At 42.5% G+C, this 21,351-nt stretch overlaps 1 protein-coding gene and 2 non-coding genes across 3 annotated transcripts in view; 2 read left to right on the top strand and 1 right to left on the bottom strand.

Moving 5' to 3' along the window:
- plekhg2 (pleckstrin homology domain containing, family G (with RhoGef domain) member 2) overlaps positions 1-21,351 on the bottom strand; it is a 161,045-nt gene that overhangs the window by 108,448 nt on the left and 31,246 nt on the right. The window contains exon 2 of the mRNA XM_075474552.1: positions 14,904-14,987. Coding sequence (XP_075330667.1) covers positions 14,904-14,958 — 55 coding nt within the window. The 5' untranslated portion in view covers positions 14,959-14,987. The remainder of the gene's footprint in view (positions 1-14,903; positions 14,988-21,351) is intronic.
- Positions 16,901-16,993, top strand: trnar-ucu (transfer RNA arginine (anticodon UCU)). Its single transcript has 2 exons — positions 16,901-16,937; positions 16,958-16,993. It is a non-coding gene; the product is annotated as a tRNA-Arg (tRNA).
- trnar-ucu (transfer RNA arginine (anticodon UCU)) lies at positions 18,189-18,280 on the top strand. Its single transcript is given in 2 exon segments — positions 18,189-18,225; positions 18,245-18,280. It is a non-coding gene; the product is annotated as a tRNA-Arg (tRNA).

Raw genomic sequence — 21,351 nt, 5'->3', positions numbered from 1 at the left:
ACATAGTCATAAGACACACTTTTCTGTGGGTCTTGGAAAATCAGTCAAAATACTGTAAAACACTTGGCAGTATGGGTCTCTCTGAACTGAAAATGGCCGGCAGCCAATGAGTTAAGGTTAAGTTAAGTTAAGTTAAGTTAAGTTAAGTTAAGTTAAGTCCAGTTAAGTTAAGTTTAAGTTTAAGTTTAAGTTTAGTTTAAGTTTAAGTTTAGTTTAGTTTAGTTTAGTTTAGTTAAGGTCAAGTCAAGTTGTTTAATGTTAAGTTAAGTTTAAGTTAAGTTAAAGTTAAGTTAAAGTTGAGTCTTTCCTTTGCCATAGTCCTGTTTTGTTTCGTCACAGTTTAGTTTTGGTATCCGGCTCAGCCGCCCTTCTCTTGTTGGAAATAAACCAAGTTTTGTTTTTAAAGTTTCTGCATCCGTATCCCCCCCGCCCCCCCCCCCCCCCCCACCTGACATTAGTGACATAAATCTCATTTTCTAAGCCTTTTTTTTAGGTGGTTCTGTGATTCTTAAAACTTTCCTTTTGTTGCGTCCAAAGAAACAAACGTTTGAGCAGAAAGTCTGAAGGAACGAGCTCGAATCAACCATTAACAGAGCCAGCACATAAGGTGTTTAAGGAAGAGGATGGACAACTCATCAGTTCCACCTCGAACCCTCAGAACACAGATCAGAAAACAGATCAGAAAGCTATAACAGATACTATAGATATAGATACTACAGTATATAGGTATAACGTACTTACAGCTTGTACGGGTTCTGAGTGTGCACGGCTCATGCGCTCCACATCAACTGTCAGATCAACGTTAAAGTCTGAGTCACACAGACTCAGAAAATACTGCCTCTCATCATGATGGATTTCCTGTTTTTGAATTTGTATGGGTGTGCACGTGTGTGTGCACGTGTGCTTGTTCTCATGACGCTTCTCTTAAGAGGACCTTATGTCCTCATGAGACGGTTTTCTCTGCTTCTTCAGGTGGACTCAAGTTCAGATTCAGAACAGCAACCACAGCGCCGCGGTCCTCACAAGATAAGAACAAATCTCTGAGTGTGTGTGTGTTTGTCTGTTTTGAAACACAGGATGTGGGTTTATGTCGAACCCTCGTCTCGTACACTAAGACACAAACTCACACCTTTCTGTGCTTTTGTCTTTGTGACGCGATGCTCTGAGCTTCAAACACCAGCTGGAAAACCAAGTCCGGACCCCCAAACAGAAGCTCGGTCAGATCTGGAAGCGTCATCCTGACGTTTAAAATGTAAACGAGTCCTCACAAACACAGACAAACCAGTTCAGACTGAAGATTTCAGAGAATATTTCACTGATTTTAAACCTTACAGCTACAATTAGCTCTAATTCTTCAGCTTTAATCTTTAACATGCTAACTGAGGCCTGCAGAGTCTGAGATGTAGCTCTTTGGGTTTCTGACCTTGGGGTGACCTTTAACCTTTAACATGCTAACTGAGGCCCGCAGAGTCTGAGATGTAGCTCTTGGAGTTTCTGACCTTGGGGTGACCTTTAACCTTTAACTGACAGAACTTCTGCTTTTACAGAGGAGCTGTCGGCTGAACAGTACTCGTCTACATGTTCATTCCTCACGTAACAAGTTGCGTAACGGTCAGTGGAACTGGAACTGTGGCCGTCTGGGAGCTAGCATCATTAGCATCATTAGCATCATTAGCATCATTAGCACAGAGCTAAATGTGCAGATGAGCGTATAAAGAGAAACCACACAGCTATGAAGGGAAAAGTTCTTTCCTTTAGATGTAAAATCCTAACTATGCACGATATCCAAAGTTTTTTTTATAGAATTTCATTCAAAATGTACAATATTACCAATAAAAGTTGCCTTTTAAGCTAATATACATCTGCAGCCACTTGGCAGCTTTCATTTAAAAAGTTACAGCAATTAAATATTAACACACGTATTCACAGAAACTCCAACTAAAACAAATATTTAGTGTTTAAAAACTAAAAAGCTGATAAAACTGATGTTGTAGCTCATCAATGACACATCCCAGACCTAATAATCCCCCATAGAATATTTCACTTTGCATTGCATATATTGAAAATACAGCAGTTTTTGTGTGTGTGTTTTAACAGAAATTGGTGTTTACATCATATACACTGGTATTTAAAGGGTTAATTTTTTGAAAATAATTGAAAACTTGGTAGTTATGATCAGAACTGAAGTGGAAGAAAAGATTTATGAAAAAAAAAGGGGAAAAAAATATTAACATATGGTATTTTGGGGATAATTTTAGAAGGGGACAAAAATGTACCTTTTCAGAAATTAAGGAGTTTTTTTTTTTAAATCTGGCATAACAAAAAAACTAAAAATCCCTAAAATCAATGTTGTTGCTAATCATTGACATATCCCAGACCATAATGATCCCTACTCAATAATTCCACTTTAAATTCCATATTTTGAAAATACTGGCACCTTAAGGCTTAAAATTTGAGCTAAAAAGTTCAAATTGGCATCTAAAGGGTTAATTTTTTGAAAATAATAGAAAACTTGGGAGTTATGATCAGAATTGAAGTGGAATAAAAGATTTATGGAAAAAAAAGTGGAAAAAGATATTAACATATTAAGTTGTTTTAAAAGGGGAAAAAAATGTCCCCTTTCAGAAATTAAGTTGTGTTTTAAATCAGGTATGAGGGTTAAGATCAAGAAAAGACTTTTAATATCTTAATATTTCATAGATTTAAATACCACGATAATGCTTTGGTTTTCATCTACGTCAGCGGTCATTTTGTTCTCTTAAACCTCGACGGTAGAATTAAAAAAAGCAAAGAAAAGAAAACGTTTTGTTTGATAAATTATTTTCTATACCCACTTCCTGCTATTCAGGGTTGCAGAGCCTCTCCCAGCTGCCAGCGGAGGCAGGATGCATCCTGGTGAGGTCACCGATCCATCACAGAGACAAACAAGCATGCACGCTCATCACACAATGGCTGTGTTCAAAACGGCATACCACATACTTCCATACTGCATATTCATCTATCAGACAGTATGCAGAGCGTTTACCCACAATGCATTTCGCTCCTGCCCGAGCCGAAATCAGCCGGCCTGAAGCTGATTTCCCTTAAGCTCTAAACTCTGTAAACTTTAGCAACATTTGAAACATTTTCAGGTGAGAAAGTAGTCGTTTAGATCCCCAACGTATTGAAAACCTGACAAAATACCGGCTGTTTACAATTTTGTTCCCACGAATTCGGCGCTACTAAAGCTAGCCGCAGTGAGCAACGCACTTCCTGTTATTTTCACAAAATAAAATACCCGTTGCCTTTTATCATAGGGAAAGCCATTACCATACAATTGGTGCTTTTGTTTTGAAAACAGGAAGTGAACCTACCCTCGTTGTAGCTAGCTTGAAACTGCCGTTTTGACAGGAAATGACGATCGGCGACGTCGCGTTACGTTGCATCTTGGGTAGTTTGAGTATGAGTAGTAACCTCATGATGCATACCCAACATTTAGGAGAATCTAGTTTGCATCCGGGAACTTCTCGCTTACTCAAACTCGCTTACTAACTCAGAAAGTTAGTAGGAGTAGTAGGAGTAGTATGCGGTTTGGAACACAGCCGCTGTCTTAGAAGGAAGCAAACCTCAAAGAAGGACAAAAAACAACAGCTGTGGTGGACATTTAAAAGAGGAAAATGGAGAGAGCGCATCTTCAGGAATGATCTTTTATTATTATGATTTACAATCGTAATAAAATGGAAATCATCTCTGTCACACGCTTTATTTTCTTAAACAGGAGAAGATCAGACTTCCTCTCCGGGAATCTGGGAACTTTTTGAGTTGAAGTGGATGAGTGAAAGTTTATTTTTTTTACTATTTCCTCCCACCTTTTTACGCTAAAACGAGTAGTAACCTCATGATGCATACCCAACATTTCGGAGAATCTAGTATGCATCCGGGAACTTAAAAAAAGTTAAAGGGACACTATGTAATATATTAAGTAATTTATTAGCTCAAATCATAATATTCATTCATAAATTAGTCCTCATTGGTGTAAAATTATCTCTGTGAAAAATCTCACTTATCCTCCTGAGTGAAGAATAACTTGTCTGTATCTACATAGAGCAGGTAAGCTCTATGGAGGCTGCCATGTCCTTCCGGTCTATGAAAAACGACGAAGTGCCGAGAGGGACATAAAGCACTTCGAATCGCGTTTTCCCCATTTTGACGCACGTTTGCACGCAGGTAAAAACAGAGCCAGTCTACGCCATTAGACATTCTCTGGTATAAACCAGCCTGAACGGCCTGTTTTTTTGCACTTTTGTTTGCAATGGAAGACCATAGTTATGCCACGCCACAGGAGAAGGGATCCTCATCGCCAAAAAAAGCCAAAAAGAGAATTGAAAAGGCAACGTGAGCTTCTTGAATCTTGACACATACCGCCTGCCGTAGTTCAACGCACATTTGAAAACGCGAGGCGCTAGGGAGCAAATTCATTCGACTTTGCAAAATAAAATTGCACCACTAGATGGGGGAAGAAATTACATAGTATCCCTTTAAAGTTAGTATGAGTAGTAGGAGTAGTATGGGGTTTCCAACACAGCCAATCCCTAACCAGTAGATAACCCGGCACGCATGTGTTTGGACTGTTGGAGGAAGCTGAGACCCAAGCCAGGAGGCGTCCTGCTGGGAGGCGACGGCACCAACATGAAAAATCATCCATTAACTCGTCAGTCTGACAAACGAGAAGCTGCAGAAGGGACACGTCTGTGTGGTGTCTTTCTGTTCCAATAACACGCAGTTTGGCCTCCAGGCAGAAAGCTGCGAATGCCATTTTTGAGGTGGAATTTCCCTTTAAACACATGCTATGAAACTCTGAGGTGGAGAGGATTCCAGAGCGTGTGTGATTACAGTAATAAGAGAGCAGCCGCCGGCTGTCATTAAGCGTTCGACTGACGAAACGCGTCTCGGCTTCTGAGAAACTGCAGCAAACTGCAGCCGAGCGGGCCATTAAAGCGCTGCTAACGTTTTATACGTGCACCTACAGATCTGTGGTGGGCCGACACAACAAAGCTCCTAAAACTCACCACCATCCTTTCTTAACTCGATCAATTATACATCATTTCACAGCAAATATTTTCATGATCCCGTTTTAAGATACCAGAACCGCACACATCAGTTTAACAGCATGTTTCTGTTCTTCGACTTTCCCCCCAAAGAGCCTGAAAAACCAAACGCTTCCAAGCTTTCAGCTGAAAAAAAGAGGTAAATCAATCGACTCCCAGCTTTCATAGAGACCAGCAGACTGTTCCTGCAAAGCTTTGCTGCGTGCACGTTGTGTAGAAGTGAGTGCACGTGGGACGCAGCGCTGGAAAGCTGGGATTGTTGTGATTCCATTGATACGAACCACATTATGATCTGATGACCACAATGGGAACAATCAATGATTGAAACCAAACGAGCCAACTGAGGCACCTAAAGATGGATATAAATCATCCCTGAAATATATTCCCACAGGTTGTTAATGCATGAGTTCCATCCATGTCTCATCTTTCACATATTCTTCAGATTGAAGTTAAGTAAACATTCCTGATGTGATTAGTACAGCCCGCCTGCTGAAACCGATTTATTGGCTACGACCGCACCACAACAACGTGGATTTACTGCTTCGATAAAGAGTATCGAGTGAAGAAAGGAGGACAAGGACCGGCTCATCTGGGGTGTCTTAAATGATGGCTGGGAGATAGACTCAGGGTGGATGGATGGATGGATGGATGGATGGATGGATGGATGGATGGATGGATGATGGATGGATGGATGGATGGATGGATGGATGGATGGATGGATGGATGGATGGATGGATGTAGGGATGGATGGACGATGGATGGATGGATGGATGGATGGACGATGGATGGATGGATGGATGGATGGATGGATGGATGGATGGATGGATGGATGGATGATGGATGGATGGATGGATGGATGGATGGATGGATGGATGGATGGATGATGGATGGATGGATGGATGGATGGATGGATGGATGGATGGATGGATGGATGGATGGATGGACGATGGATGGATGTAGGGATGGATGGATGGATGGATGGATGGATGGATGGATGGATGGATGGATGGATGGATGGATGGATGGATGGACGATTGATGATGGATGGATGGATGGATGGATGGACGATGGATGGATGGACGATGGATGGATGTAGGGATGGATGGATGGACGATGGATGGATGGATGGATGGATGGATGGATGGATGGATGGATGGATGGATGGATGGATGGATGGATGGATGGATGGATGGATGGATGGACGATGGATGGATGGATGGATGGATGGATGGATGGATGATGGATGGATGGATGTAGGGATGGATGGATGATGGATGGATGGATGTAGGGATGGATGGATGATGGATGGATGGATGGATGATGGATGGATGGATGGATGGATGGATGGATGGATGATGGATGGATGGATGTAGGGATGGATGGATGATGGATGGATGGATGTAGGGATGGATGGATGATGGATGGATGGATGGATGATGGATGGATGGATGGATGGATGGATGGATGGATGGATGATGGATGGATGGATGATGGATGTAGGGATGGATGGATGGATGGATGGATGGATGGATGGATGGACGATTGATGATGGATGGATGGACGATTGATGATGGATGGATGGATGGATGGATGGATGGATGGATGATGGAAGGATGGATGGATGGATGGATGGATGGATGGATGGATGGATGGATGGATGGATGGATGGACGATGGATGGATGGATGGATGGATGGACGATGGATGGATGGATGGATGGATGGATGGATGGATGGATGGATGGATGGATGGATGGATGGATGGATGGATGGACGATTGATGATGGATGGATGGACGATGGATGGATGGATGGATGGATGTAGGGATGGATGGATGGATGGATGGATGGATGGATGTAGGGATGGATGGATGTAGGGATGGATGGATGGATGGATGGATGTAGGGATGAATGGATGGATGGATGGATGGATGAAACCTAAAATCACACCTCAATTCAAAATGGCCGACTTTCTCTTTGATTAACCAGGATATGGAGGACTGAAACTGCCGAAATCTGACAAATTGAAAATGTATAAATGAAAAAATAAACAAGTTTAAATGAGTTATGCAAAAATTATCGTATATAATGTGAATTACTGTTTTAATTTATCCATTTATTCACAGTTTGCCTCGGTGCTCCATATGCATGTCCTTCTTCTTTAATTGATTTGAATCTAAACACATAATTATCCAGAACAAAAATCTAAACCAAAGACGGAAACAAATGTTTAGAGCGAGTGTGAAAGTGAAGTCTGCCGCAGAGATAAAAACCGACGACACGTCGACGGGACAAAGCCAGGAAGCGAGTTCTCTCACATCATCGCTCATGATCCAAACCTCTGATGTCACGGCCCACCCACGTGACCTCTGACCTCTGACACACACCCGCACGGCTTCCTCGTGTTTACATTCATTCCTCGTGTGATAAGTGAACTCCCTCCGACAGTCGGCTGACTCTGCGTCTGACAGCTGACCGACCCTCTGAACTTTACATTCCAGCCTTTGGTTTCACCTCATTTCCTCCCAAACCGAGTCTTCAACATACAACAATGTGTCAAGTTTTCAGTTTCAGAATGTTTTTACCAGCAGATGTAAAAGCTTAATCATCACCAGACTGTAAACAAGCTAAAAAAACTTAATTTTCTCAGCATTTAAAATGTATTTTAAACTCAGTATAGTTTCATATAGAGTGTGAAATGTTAAGTGAAACTATATAAAAGAGTGTCGTCAGCATAAAGGTGTGTTTTTGTTTAAATTTCCTCACAATTTCCATCACCTTGTTGCTGCAGAAATCCTGTTTTCTGTCTGTCACACTGTGTTATCTTTGCTGTTTTTCACACATGCAGCTAAAGAAATGGGAACAAATCTTAATTCCAGTAAAAACCCACAAAGAGCTTCTAGATTATTCATTTCTGGTGGCATAAAACAGTTTAATCATTTAATTTATATTAATCGTTCCATAATTAGTCATTAGATAATATCTTATATTCCTTTTTTAAGCTTTAAATTGAATCTTATTTACTTTTTCTTGATGTTGAATAACATAATTCTTATTATTGTCTGTTTTTTTCCTACTTTTCTACTTTTAGACGTGATAACGTTCATTATTTTAGGATTAGGATTTTTTTTAAACTGAATTTCATATATTAATTTGACTCTTTTGGTAACTGAAAGCAGTTTTAAACGTAAATGTACAAACTAGTTGAAACTATGAAGCTGTTTTTCTCTGTGACAGGCTGCTGGGAACAAAGTGCCTAAAGATCCAGTTTAAAGTGTTTATGATATCGGACCCCAGATCTCTATTTCAGAAGCGAGATCCTGGACATTTTCTGTGAAACAGATTAGACGGCTGCTTTATTTAAATCCAACGTTATATCTAATTTCTCGCCTTGGCAGCGAGCCCTAAAGCGTCCCACACTCTGACCCACATTCGGTTGGTTGGGACCCGCTCGCCCTGAGCATGAAGAAAAAATAAAAACCAAACTGTTTTGGGCTAAAATTACACATTTTTCTGTAGAGCTGCGGCTCCAAGAAGCCGTTTCCCTCCTTCCTTCTTTCTTATTTCAGTTTAACTCCTCTTTGAGTTTTCTGCTCCTTCTCAGTGTTTTGTTCTTTGTTTCCAGTCGAACTTTAATTATTTCTGATTATCAGATGGAATAGAAGCAGGGAGGCTTCAGAAACCAGCCAATCACAGGCCTCCTTCTCTTCCTCCGCTCTGTTTCTGTTCTGTCGTTATCTTGGGCGTTCTCTCTATTTTCTGCCTCCTTCTTTTCTACGGTTATAATCAGCAGATCTGCTGCGGCCTTTTATGGGGAGTGTGTTTGTAGCAGAAACATTGTTCAGAGCTTTAGAGCTGCACTTTATCACCAGAAACCAGCTTCCTGCTCAGTGTGTGGTGAACACAAACAGAGTCTGTGAACGCAAACAGAGTCTGTGAACGCAAACAGAGTCTGTGAACGCAAACAGAGTCTGTGAAAGCAAACAGAGTCTGTGAACGCAAACAGAGTCTGTGAACGCAAACAGAGTCTGTGAACACAAACAGAGTCTGTGAACGCAAACAGAGTCTGTGAACGCAAACAGAGTCTGTGAAAGCAAACAGAGTCTGTGAATGCAAACAGAGTCTGTGAAAGCAAACAGAGTCTGTGAACGCAAACAGAGTCTGTGAACGCAAACAGAGTCTGTGAAAGCAAACAGAGTCTGTGAACGCAAACAGAGTCTGTGAACGCAAACAGAGTCTGTGAAAGCAAACAGAGTCTGTGAACGCAAACAGAGTCCGTAAACACAGAGTCCGTGAACGCAAACAGAGTCTGTGAACGCAAACAGAGTCTGTGAACGCAAACAGAGTCTATGAACGCAAACAGAGTCTGTGAACACAAACAGAGTCTGTGAACGCAAACAGAGTCTGTGAAAGCAAACAGAGTCTGTGAACGCAAACAGAGTCCGTAAACACAGAGTCCGTGAACGCAAACAGAGTCTGTGAACGCAAACAGAGTCTGTGAACGCAAACAGAGTCTATGAACGCAAACAGAGTCTGTGAACACAAACAGAGTCTGTGAATGCAAACAGAGTCTGTGAACGCAAACAGAGTCCGTAAACACAGAGTCCGTAAACACAGAGTCCGTAAACACAGAGTCCGTAAACACAGAGTCTGTGAACGCAAACAGAGTCTGTGAACGCAAACAGAGTCCGTGAACGCAAACAGAGTCTGTGAACGCAAACAGAGTCTGTGAACGCAAACAGAGTCTATGAACGCAAACAGAGTCTGTGAACACAAACAGAGTCTGTGAATGCAAACAGAGTCTGTGAACGCAAACAGAGTCCGTAAACACAGAGTCCGTAAACACAGAGTCCGTAAACACAGAGTCTGTGAACGCAAACAGAGTCTGTGAACGCAAACAGAGTCTGTGAACACAAACAGAGTCTGTGAACGCAAACAGAGTCTGTGAACACAAACAGAGTCTGTGAACGCAAACAGAGTCCGTAAACACAGAGTCTGTGAACACAGAGTCTGTGAACACAGAGTCTGTGAACGCAAACAGAGTCTGTGAACGCAAACAGAGTCTGTGAACGCAAACAGAGTCCGTAAACACAGAGTCTGTAAACACAGAGTCTGTGAACGCAAACAGGGTCTGTGAACGCAAACAGAGTCTGTGAACACAAACAGAGTCCGTGAACTCAAACAGAGTCCGTGAACACAAACAGAGTCCGTGAACTCAAACAGAGTCCGTGAACTCAAACAGAGTCCGTGAACACAAACAGAGTCTGTGAACACAAACAGAGTCCGTGAACTCAAACAGAGTCCCTGAACACAAACAGGGTCTCTGAACCCAAACAGAGTCTGTGAACGCAAACAGAGTCTGTAGCCCTTTTTCCATCAACGACATGATTCGCTTTAATTTGATGCGCATCAAGAAGTTAGTGCGATACATGTGATGGAAAACGGTTAAATCGCTAGAACGCCTGTTTTGTCGCATTAAATCAATTCGCTCGAAATAGGTGGTTCAGGGCTAAGTTGTATCGCTACAGAAGTGATGGAAAAGGTTAATGCGATTCAGACTAGCCACGCATGCGCAGATGGTATTGGTAAAGCGCGAGGATTCGAATGTTGTTGTTGAGCCGCTCAGCCGCCCCATTTCACCTATCCTGTCGGTATCAAAACAGCAGCAACAACTAGTAACAACAATGTCCGATGATAAAAGAAACAACTGCTCGAGAGCAGAGACTCTGCTTTTTTTAAACACAATTCGGGAGGTCCTGAAGCAGCATAATTAATTCTCGCCTCGCTCTCGGATCCTGCGGATGAAGGATCCTCCTTCTTAAATTTCTGACGGCTATTATAAGCTGACATAGCAGCACTAGCAGCATGTTTAGTCCTATCCTACGGTCCATAACTCTAAATAAGTAACTAGCCTAATAAATAAAACGAAAGCCGGTGGTGAAAAGGTACGTAGCCTTGAAAGTTATAGCAACTGTTATAACAGGAGGCTGACAATAACAGCGCGAGCAATTAAATTCCCGCTACCGAGCATTCTAATTCGCTACAATTCGCCACTTTTGTAATGGAAAATCATCTGGTCGAGTCAGAATAATGCGCATCAGCACGTTCCGGTGATGTCATTTTATTTCGCTAGAATCGTCCTGTTTGATGGAAAACCAACCGAACGCATCTTATATCGCAACAAAGTAATACGATATAACTTTTAATTCGCTACAGAATCTGATGGAAAAAGGGCTTGTGAACGCAAACAGAGTCCGTGAACCCAAACAGAGTCCGTGAACCCAAACAGAGTCTGTGAACACAAACAGAGTCCGTGAACTCAAACAGAGTCCGTGAACACAAACAGAGTCCGTGAACACAAACAGAGTCTCTGAACACAAACAGAGTCTGTGAACACAAACAGAGTCCGTGAACACAAACAGAGTCCGTGAACTCAAACAGAGTCCGTGAACACAAACAGAGTCCGTGAACACAAACAGAGTCTCTGAACACAAACAGAGTCTCTGAACACAAACAGAGTCCGTGAACCCAAACAGAGTCCGTGAACTCAAACAGAGTCCGTGAACACAGAGTCTGTAAACACAAACAGAGTCCGTGAACTCAAACAGAGTCCGTGAACACAAACAGAGTCCGTGAACACAAACAGAGTCTCTGAACACAAACAGAGTCCGTGAACTCAAACAGAGTCTCTGAACACAAACAGAGTCCGTGAACTCAAACAGAGTCCGTGAACACAAACAGAGTCCGTGAACACAAACAGAGTCTCTGAACACAAACAGAGTCCGTGAACCCAAACAGAGTCCGTGAACACAAACAGAGTCCGTGAACTCAAACAGAGTCCGTGAACACAAACAGAGTCTCTGAACACAAACAGAGTCCGTGAACCCAAACAGAGTCCGTGAACACAAACAGAGTCCGTGAACATAAACAGAGTCTGTGAACATAAACAGAGTCTGTGAACACAAACAGAGTCCATGAACACAAACAGAGTCCGTGAACATAAACAGAGTCTGTGAACATAAACAGAGTCTGTGAATGCAAACTTGCAGACTCTGTTTGCGTTCATGGACTCTGACTGTGTTCACAGACTGTGTTCACAGACTGTGTTCACAGACTGTGTTCACAGACTCTGTTCACTGACTCTGTTCACAGACTCTGTTCTTTTCTTTGCTTCCTTTATAGCTGCAGGATTCAGCAGACTCTGTTCACAGACTCTGTTTGTGTTCACAGATTTTGTTTGTGACTCTGTTCACAGACTCTGTTTGCGTTCACAGACTCTGTTCGCTGACTCTGTTTGTGTTCACAGACTCTGTTCACAGAGTTCACTTCTTTGCTTCCTTTATAGCTGGAGTGTTCAGCAGACTCTGTTCACAGACTCTGTTTGTGTTCACAGACTCTGTTTGTGTTCACAGACTCTGTTTGCGTTCACAGACTCTGTTCACTGACTCTGCTCACACAGTTCTCTTCTTTGCTTCCTTTATAGCTGCAGGGTTCAGCAGACTCTGTTCACAGGCTCTGTTTGCGTTCACAGACTCTGTTCACTGACTTTGTTTGTGTTCACACATTCTGTTCACAGAGTTCTCTTCTTTGCTTCCTTTATAGCTGCAGCACTCAGCAGACTCTGTTCACAGACTCTGTTTGCGTTCACAGACTCTGTTCACAGACTCTGTTTGTGTTAACAGACTCTGTTCACAGAGTTCTCTTCTTTGCTTCCTTTATAGCTGCAGGGTTCAGCAGACTCTGTTCACAGACTCTGTTTGTGTTCACAGACTCTGTTTGTGACTCTGTTCACAGACTCTGTTTGCGTTCACAGACTCTGTTCACACATTCTGTTCACAGAGTTCTCTTCTTTGCTTCCTTTATAGCTGCAGCGCTCAGCAGACTCTGTTCACAGACTCTGTTTGCGTTCACAGACTCTGTTCACACATTCTGTTCACAGAGTTCTCTTCTTTGCTTCCTTTATAGCTGCAGCGCTCAGCAGACTCTGTTCACAGACTCTGTTTGCGTTCACAGACTCTGTTCACACATTCTGTTCACAGAGTTCTCTTCTTTGCTTCCTTTATAGCTGCAGCGCTCAGCAGACTCTGTTTGCGTTCACAGACTCTGTTCACACATTCTGTTCACAGAGTTCTCTTCTTTGCTTCCTTTATAGCTGCAGCACTCAGCAGACTGTTCACAGGCTCTGTTTGCGTTCACAGACTCTGTTCACTGACTCTGTTTGTGTTAGCAGACTCTGTTCACAGAGTTCACTTCTTTGCTTCCTTTATAGCTGCAGGGTTCAGCAGACATGTGACCCTCCTCTGGTGTGTTTCGAGGTGTTTGTATGTGTGATGCTAACTCTGGAGCCCATATAACAGCAGAGCAGCTAAACAGCATGGTGGCTGTGTGTAATTACAGCTCATTACTGAGCCTGTGCATATATAGATTTATATATTTATATATGTATGTGTGTGCGCCGGGCCTCTCAGCTCTGCTGACAGGAAGTCACAGCTCACAGCGAAAGTCGAGCCAGACTCAAAACGCTGAAATAAATCTGCTCAAAGTGAGTGTAAGTGGCAGCAGCTTCGTGGGAAAATCACAGCTTGTGACTGAAGTCGTGTTTCTGCTGTAGAAACGAACCCCTTCTGTCCTTATTCTGACAGCAGGGCGACCCAAACATCCTCCTTTTTCACTCTGCTGGGACTTGAACCTTTAACCTCTGAATGCCTTCTGCAGGGCTTAAAGTCCAACATACATCTGAGGAGCTTTATCTCCTCGCAGGGCATTCCAACATGTAAGAAAATCCCCCAAAACAAAGAAAGTCAGCCGGCCTTAATAAGCTCTGTCATCAGGGCCCAGACTGACCGATCTAATTTATAAATAAATTACACGATTTTATCGATTCATTTGTGGTTTAGCACAGTTTCCGGTGGGAGGAGCTTACGGAATAGCTTGGTTTCAGTCACGTGGTCGTAAGAGGGCGCGGTTTTCAGATGTTTGTCAGGAAGTAAATATGGCGACTACGTCTATGGAGGAAACCGTTCCAGAGAGTCCGTATTGTAGAGATTTAGAGCCAGTTTCTAGAATACGATACAAACAATTAGTGAGTAAATATGTTGGGCGGGACCCGTACCTCATGAAGATGAGTGAATTTTCTGGAGAATATAAGGATTTGCCGACCATCGAGGCTGTGGACATAACCAACTATCTGGTCCTTCAAACATCATACTACACAAAACAACAAATGAAGGCCTACAAAAGTATGGAGGCGTACAATTTTTTGGTAAGCGGATGGGTCCACAACCTTGGTACTAAACGGCTCCACGACGGATATTGTTTGGTCTTCGGCAGGGTGAGTTATATTGTTGTTATATTATTTTATGTGTTAAGATGCAAGCCCACAATGAAGCCCATATTAGACTACCGGAAACTCAATAATCATTACTAAGTAAATGAGTATTTAACAACACCCCAATGCTATATAAACACAGCCACAAAAACAAAGTTAGCAGTTAGCTAACATACCTCTGACGAAGTGGTCGCTGCAGACACGAGAGTAAACAGACTCTGCTCCTCCCGACTGCAGACGTAGGTTTGAAATCCATTTTTTGTTGTTGTTCTGTTAGCTTTTTACATTTCTCACCTTTGTGTACGACAACCTTTGGTATTCTAATAGAACTTTTGGAGCAGCTGTAAACAGCACAAAACACATCCATCTGAATTTCGCGCGTTCGCGATGCAGCACTGTTACGTCACGAGAAACCAATCTATTGGACCTGGTGGGAGGAGCTAACAGAAGGGGACCCGGTGGGAGGAGCTTACAGAAGGGGAGGAGCTTACCTTTACCTGTGTTACTGGGCGATCTCTGGCTGCCACGCCGTGACCCCTCAGGCATGGTGTGATGATGTCACAGGAAGCAGAAACCTGGTGAGAATCAGGAGAAAACCTGGTTAGCTTCTGCTGTCACCACTCACGTCTCACCCTTGCAAACAACCCACCCAACGCTGCCTTTCTTCTTCTTCTTCTGTCAATAAAATGCTGCAGAAGTCGTCCGAGCAGACGCAGAAATTAAGGATGAAACATTCGTTTCTGGGTATTTTTCAGGGGAGCGAAGAGGAGGACTCGACTCCTCTTTTGTGTAAAAGCGTGAGCACATATGTAATGTTTGGCCGGAGGACAAGAATGCGGCCTCTTCATATTACCCTGCGAGCGTGCATGTGTGTGAGTGCATGTGTCCGCCGCAGAGCCAGCCAGCTTCATTGATACAGTTACACAGGTTGACCCAGTTCATTCATCGTACATAAACAAGTGTTTCTGCAGCTGTCTGCTGGAACGCTGGTGGATGCATGTCAGGGGGGAGGCCGGCCTCTCTGGTTGGTGGTAATGGGAACCAGATGCAGAGGAAGCCTGCAGGTTGCTGGATGACATCTACAGACTCTCTAACACAGCGACGTGCGATCGGTTTCTGGACTCCATGTCAAAGATATGATCCAAACTAATGTTCGTGTTCACACGATCCAATCCTTCCTATTGTAAATCTGTTTTAAAAAGCCATCTGGAATCTACTGGCTGACATAAAACCAGGGCTGGGCAACGATTAAAATGTTTAATCTAATTAATCACATGATTTCCCTGATTAATCACGATTAATCACATTTGTACGCAAAATCCCAAAATGAATCCAAAAGTAGCGTATAGCTTTTAGCATTTAGCTTTATTTTAAATGTGCTGCCATATGAATGAAAGTGCCATAACATTTGTTGTGCAAACACACTTTTAACATCAGCATCTTTCTGTAGTTTTTATGTAGAAGCCTCGCTCCACTGTCTGTTTCCTTGAATGACTTGCTGCTATCAGTTGTGTGTTTTGCCTTTAAGTGATATTTTAGACTGGAACTACTACGCTGAGAAGACGATTCAACTTGGCAGAGTTTACAGATGACTTTGGTTCTGTCGACTCCGCCGTCTGGAAGAACTTTAAAATGAAAATGGCCGAGTAAAAGTTCCGTACCCTTCTCCATGTTTGGTGGATCCGCCGATTACTTTCTTTTCCTGTTCCACAGCAGACAGCAGCAGACTTTTACAAAATAAAAGCCTGTGAGCAACAGACTTTTTACAAAATAAAAGCCTGTGAGCAACAGACTTTTACAGAATAAAAGCCTGTGAGCAGCAGACTTTTACAAAATAAAAGCCTGTGAGCAACAGACTTTTACAAAATAAAAGCCTGTGAGCAACAGACTTTTACAGAATAAAAGCCTGTGAGAAACAGACTTTTACAAAATAAAAGCCTGTGAGCAACAAACTTTTACAGAATAAAAGCCTGTGAGCGACAGACTTTTACAAAATAAAAGCCTGTGAACTGGGGTCCAAAAGTTAAAGCCTCTGTGGTGCAACGGACTTCTAGTCCACCAGAGTCATTAACTTAAATAAACTTTCTGCTCGACTGGTGGAGAAAGCGGTGTAGAAAAGGAGCTGAAGCTGGGGGAACTTTCTGAAAGTCGGATTAAAAATAAGCTGAGTGTCCCTGAGAGAAGGTTCAGCCGGAGGCAGCAGGCAGAGCTGGATCAGCTCCAACTCTGTGGTTACGTTACGGGGAGGTTAAACACACACATGCAGCCATGTTTCCATGTTTCCGTCACCTCTGAGGACGCTACGCTAACCGTCTTCCCTTTCCTGGTGACTTCCAGGCTTTAACGTTGCTTTAAAAAGCTGGAGGCACGCTGGTGAACAGTCAGAGGACGCGTCCACTGGTCATAGCAGGAAAAACTCAGGAGTCACGGATCAATGAAAGCAAAGATGGGCAGAGTTCGACTAAAGTGTAACCAGGACAACATCTGTGGCTCTGTGGCGCAATGGACAGCGCGTTGGACTTCTAGCTAAACCACAAAGGAGGCGATTCAAAGGTTGTGGGTTCGAGTCCCACCAGAGTCAAGCTTTAACCCGATGACTTTTGGATGAAGTCATACTGTCACCATCTGACCCTGTTTCCCGATGACTTAGGGGAACTTCCCTTCCTTCCTAAGGCATTAACTGCACAAACTAAGTTAATGGCTGTGTTCGAAACCACATACTGCATACTGCATACTCATCGATCAGACAGTATGCAGAGCGTTTACCCACAATGCATTTCGCTCCTGCCCGAGCTGAAATCAGCCGGCCTGAAGCTGATTTCCCTTAAGCTCTAAACTCTGTAAACTTTAGCAACATTTGAAACATTTTCAGGAGAGAAAGTAGTCGTTTAGATCCCCAACGTGTTGAAAACCTGACAAAATACCGGCTGTTTACAACTTTGTTCCCACGAATTCGGCGCTACTAAAGCTAGCCGCAGTGAGCAACGCACTTCCTGTTATTTTCACAAAATAAAATACCCGTTGCCTTTTATCATAGGGAAAGCCATTACCATACAATTGGTGCTTTTGTTTTGAAAACAGGAAGTGAACCTACCCTCGTTGTAGCTAGCTTGAAACTGCCGTTTTGACAGGAAATGACGATCGGCGACGTCACGTTACGTTGCATCTTGGGTAGTTTGAGTATGAGTAGTAACCTCATGATGCATACCCAACATTTCAGAGAATCTAGTATGCATCCGGGAACTTCTCGCTTACTCAAACTCGCTTACTAACTCAGAAAGTTAGTAGGAGAAGTAGGAGAAGTATGCTGTTTGGAACACAGCCAATGTGTTAAATATTTCATGTTGCTTTCAGGAGAAAGTTGAGTAAAAGAGGAGATTCTCCAGTCATTTCCCTTCCTTTGGATCGACTGTAAGGCACTGTTATTCTGAACTGGAGAAACTCTTGAGACCACCTGGAATCTCTAACATTAACACCTCGTTTTGTTTGTTGTTTTATTTGTATCGTGGCAACATTTTCCGGTTTATGTTCACAGTAAAGATGCATCGGTTGGGAAACTGTGAGCCGATAGCGATAGCAATGTTAAAAATATTTTAAAAAATACAAATAATTTGTCCAATAGCCAATACCGAATTGTTTTTGTTATTTTTTTTATTTTAATATCATTGAAATATCAAAATATGCATTATAAAAATCCACAGTTGGTATTTTTGCCCTATTTTTGCCCAGTATACATACTGGGAATGGGAATTATGGTGAGAACTACACCTGCAAGTGGCTCTGTGGCGCAACGGATAGCGCATTGGACTTCTAGAAAAGTAATGAGGAAGTCATTCAAAGGTTGTGGGTTCGAGTCCCACCAGAGTCAAACCTTTCTGCTCACAGATGCACCTTTGACAGCTTAATCTGTTACTTAACGCCAACAAAGCAGAAGGCTCTCCCTACTATTAAATCCACACAAACCCTAACCCATATAAATATATTTTCAATTCAATTAATCCTCATTAGGGCTCCAAGCTCGTCCATTTTATCCACCAGTGATCTCACATTTCTCCTGATGTTCAGGGGAAGAAATGCTTTAAACTTCCTCCTTTTTCTCTATTTGGTTCCTGCTCCTCGACTTCTCTTGCTTTAGGGTCTTATTCCAGGCATTAGTTGGGCTTTGTAAAGCTCAGTTTTTCTTATTGTTTATGGTAATAATAAGGCTGATAAAAGGCCTCACTCACCACCACTGTGTGCTCTCTGGTTAACTGCTCATCATTATCCATCTTATCATTCTGCCCCTTTGACTACGAGGATCTGAAGCTCTACACTTTGATCCCATTAAGGAATTTTAAAAGTATTTTCTTGTATACAATTGGTGCTTTTGTTTTGAAAACAGGAAGTGAACCTACCCTCGTTGTAGCTAGCTTGAAACTGCCGTTTTGACAGGAAATGACGATCGGCGACGTCACGTTACGTTGCATCTTGGGTAGTTTGAGTATGAGTAGTAACCTCATGATGCATACCCAACATTTAGGAGAATCTAGTATGCATCCGGGAACTTCTCGCTTACTCAAACTCGCATACTAACTCAAAAAGTTAGTAGGAGAAGTAGGAGAAGTATGCGGTTTGGAACACAGCCCAGAACACTTTGGCTCCATCATAAAACAAAAAGCATAACTGGAAACAGGCTGACGTCTCATTCCAGGACAGAAGAGCTCAGTAATAACATAATAATTAAATAACAGGCTGCTTTCGGCACTTTGTGTCATTTTACGCCATTAAAACAACAGAACGGTGTGATGTACCGTCTCCTCCTATCACACTACATACCATCAGTTACTGTGCAAGAGGGTAAAAGTTTCCCCGAAACACGTAAATACGACACACAAAAGCACAACAAAAGCTCTGTAATAACTAGGGCTGGGCGAGTTAACTCGTTATTATCGCGTTAACTTGTTAACTATTTAACTATTTAACGCCGATAAATATTTTGTTGCGCATTAACGCAGGTTTTATTATAGTAAGAGTCTGTTGAATGCATCACATTCACACAGTTACAGCAAACACCACGAAGCATGGAGCAATAAAATAAAGATAAACTAGCAGCTAACATCACCGCTACAGGTGTGAAGCTCACGGAGCTCACGGAGCTAACCGGCGCTACTTCCTGTTTTACTTGTTTCAACATAAAAGCACGCATTTCAAAATAAATTTAAAAACAAAATCCTGCATTTACAGCATAAAATATCACTTAAAGGCAAAACACACAAAACACACGCATCTGCCAAAGGCAAGAACAAAAAAATAAAGATGGGGAACAACTTTAGAGAAAGAAACTTCATCTTATTTTCAACTATTTCAGCATCTGAAAAGAGGTTTTCTCCTTAAAATGAATCTTTATTGATTTCTGTTTGGAGCGTCGCGTGTGTGTTATCGATGCTGTATCTCGTTGCCACGGCAACCCCACACACATCAGCTGACATTAAATTTAACAGGCTGCAGTGGCCCAAAAACGTCCGCAGTTCAGTTTAAAAGTGGAACCAGAACTTCCGGGTTCTCTTCCAACATTCAGAACCAAACCAAGCTTTATAGCATCACCCACAACTAAAAAAAACCAACAACAAACGTTTGTTCTTTACGGCCTTTCATGAACCCTGCTGTCGACGGTTAACATCAAACTAACCGTGTAACGGCTCAAACATTCAGCCGTCCCACAGCCCGGTGATGGGCTGCCGAAGCCATTTAAATAACCAGGAGCCCACAGAGCCGTCTCCAGCTGGACATTCGTCAGAATATCAACTCAAACACGTCATAAAACAAAGAAAAAGACTAGAATGATTCCCCGTTTTTGTGATTGTGACCTGGGAGGTACCTCACATCTCACTTCATGACAGCTGGGATCCACTGCCGCCCATTTATGAGCCTGAACAGAAGAAAGGATGGATGGATGGACGGATGAAATAGCTTTGGAGAAAAGAAAGATGAAGCTGGAACAGACTGCAGAGTTGAGTCAGTTTAATCCTTTAAAAGTTTGGACGAGCTTCTTTCAGACGGAGAACAATGACACGATGAGAGCTCATCTGGCTCCTCATGACTCTGTGAAAGGTTCCAGAATCAGTCGATTCTTTAAACCTTCACAGAGTCTGCAGATGGAAAGATCCTGCAGTGATTGATAAGTTTCAGCTGGCAGCGAGTAATCCGACCCGAACTGATGCGGCTTCTCTTCCCTCAAACAAGCGTGTCTGAAGACGCTTAAAGCTCACTCTGCCTCACAGGGTCAGACTGTTGGTACGGAGCTAACGCTAACGCTAAAGTTAACAACACATCATTAGGCTTCCACTTCAGGACGTGATCAGTCGAACTTTAAGTCCCCCCACAGCTGATGTGCTCAGGCCGTAAACCTCCACCAACAGCATCTTTTCTGAGCTATTGTAACCAGACTACAAGCCAAGATGGTGCCATGACCATCTGGACTACATCTCCATTTAAAATTACTGCTTTGTGATGCATTACACAACAACTCTGTCTGAATTTATGCAGCAGAGAGCAGGTTTCCTCCTTCTGAACTTGTATCTTTATACACCTTCTTCATACTGTTAGTAGAGTTTCAACACTGTTTTTGTACTTCTCTTTAAGTGTGATGCTATGTATATGCAGTCTGTGTGAAGATGGATTTAACCATAAAGTGAACAAAAGCTCTCATCCACCTATTATATATATATATATATATTTTATATATATATCCACCTGAGTCACTATATAAAACAGTGTCATCAGCATAAAGGTGTATTTTTTTTTAAATTTCCTGACAAGTAATTTAGAGAACTGTGAAAAACTCCTGATCCAGATCTAATTTCTTTATATTTCTCCATGTAAACAGGAAGCAGCTGCAGAGATTCACTGAAACATGTTCCAACATGAACATAAACCCAGAATCTGAGGCAGAACCAGAGT

This window comes from Odontesthes bonariensis, chromosome 9, assembly GCF_027942865.1.
Source record: "Odontesthes bonariensis isolate fOdoBon6 chromosome 9, fOdoBon6.hap1, whole genome shotgun sequence".
Classification (NCBI taxonomy): domain Eukaryota; kingdom Metazoa; phylum Chordata; class Actinopteri; order Atheriniformes; family Atherinopsidae; genus Odontesthes; species Odontesthes bonariensis.
Note: the sequence above shows the minus strand (reverse complement) of the source record. Positions and strands in the feature narration are given on the sequence as shown.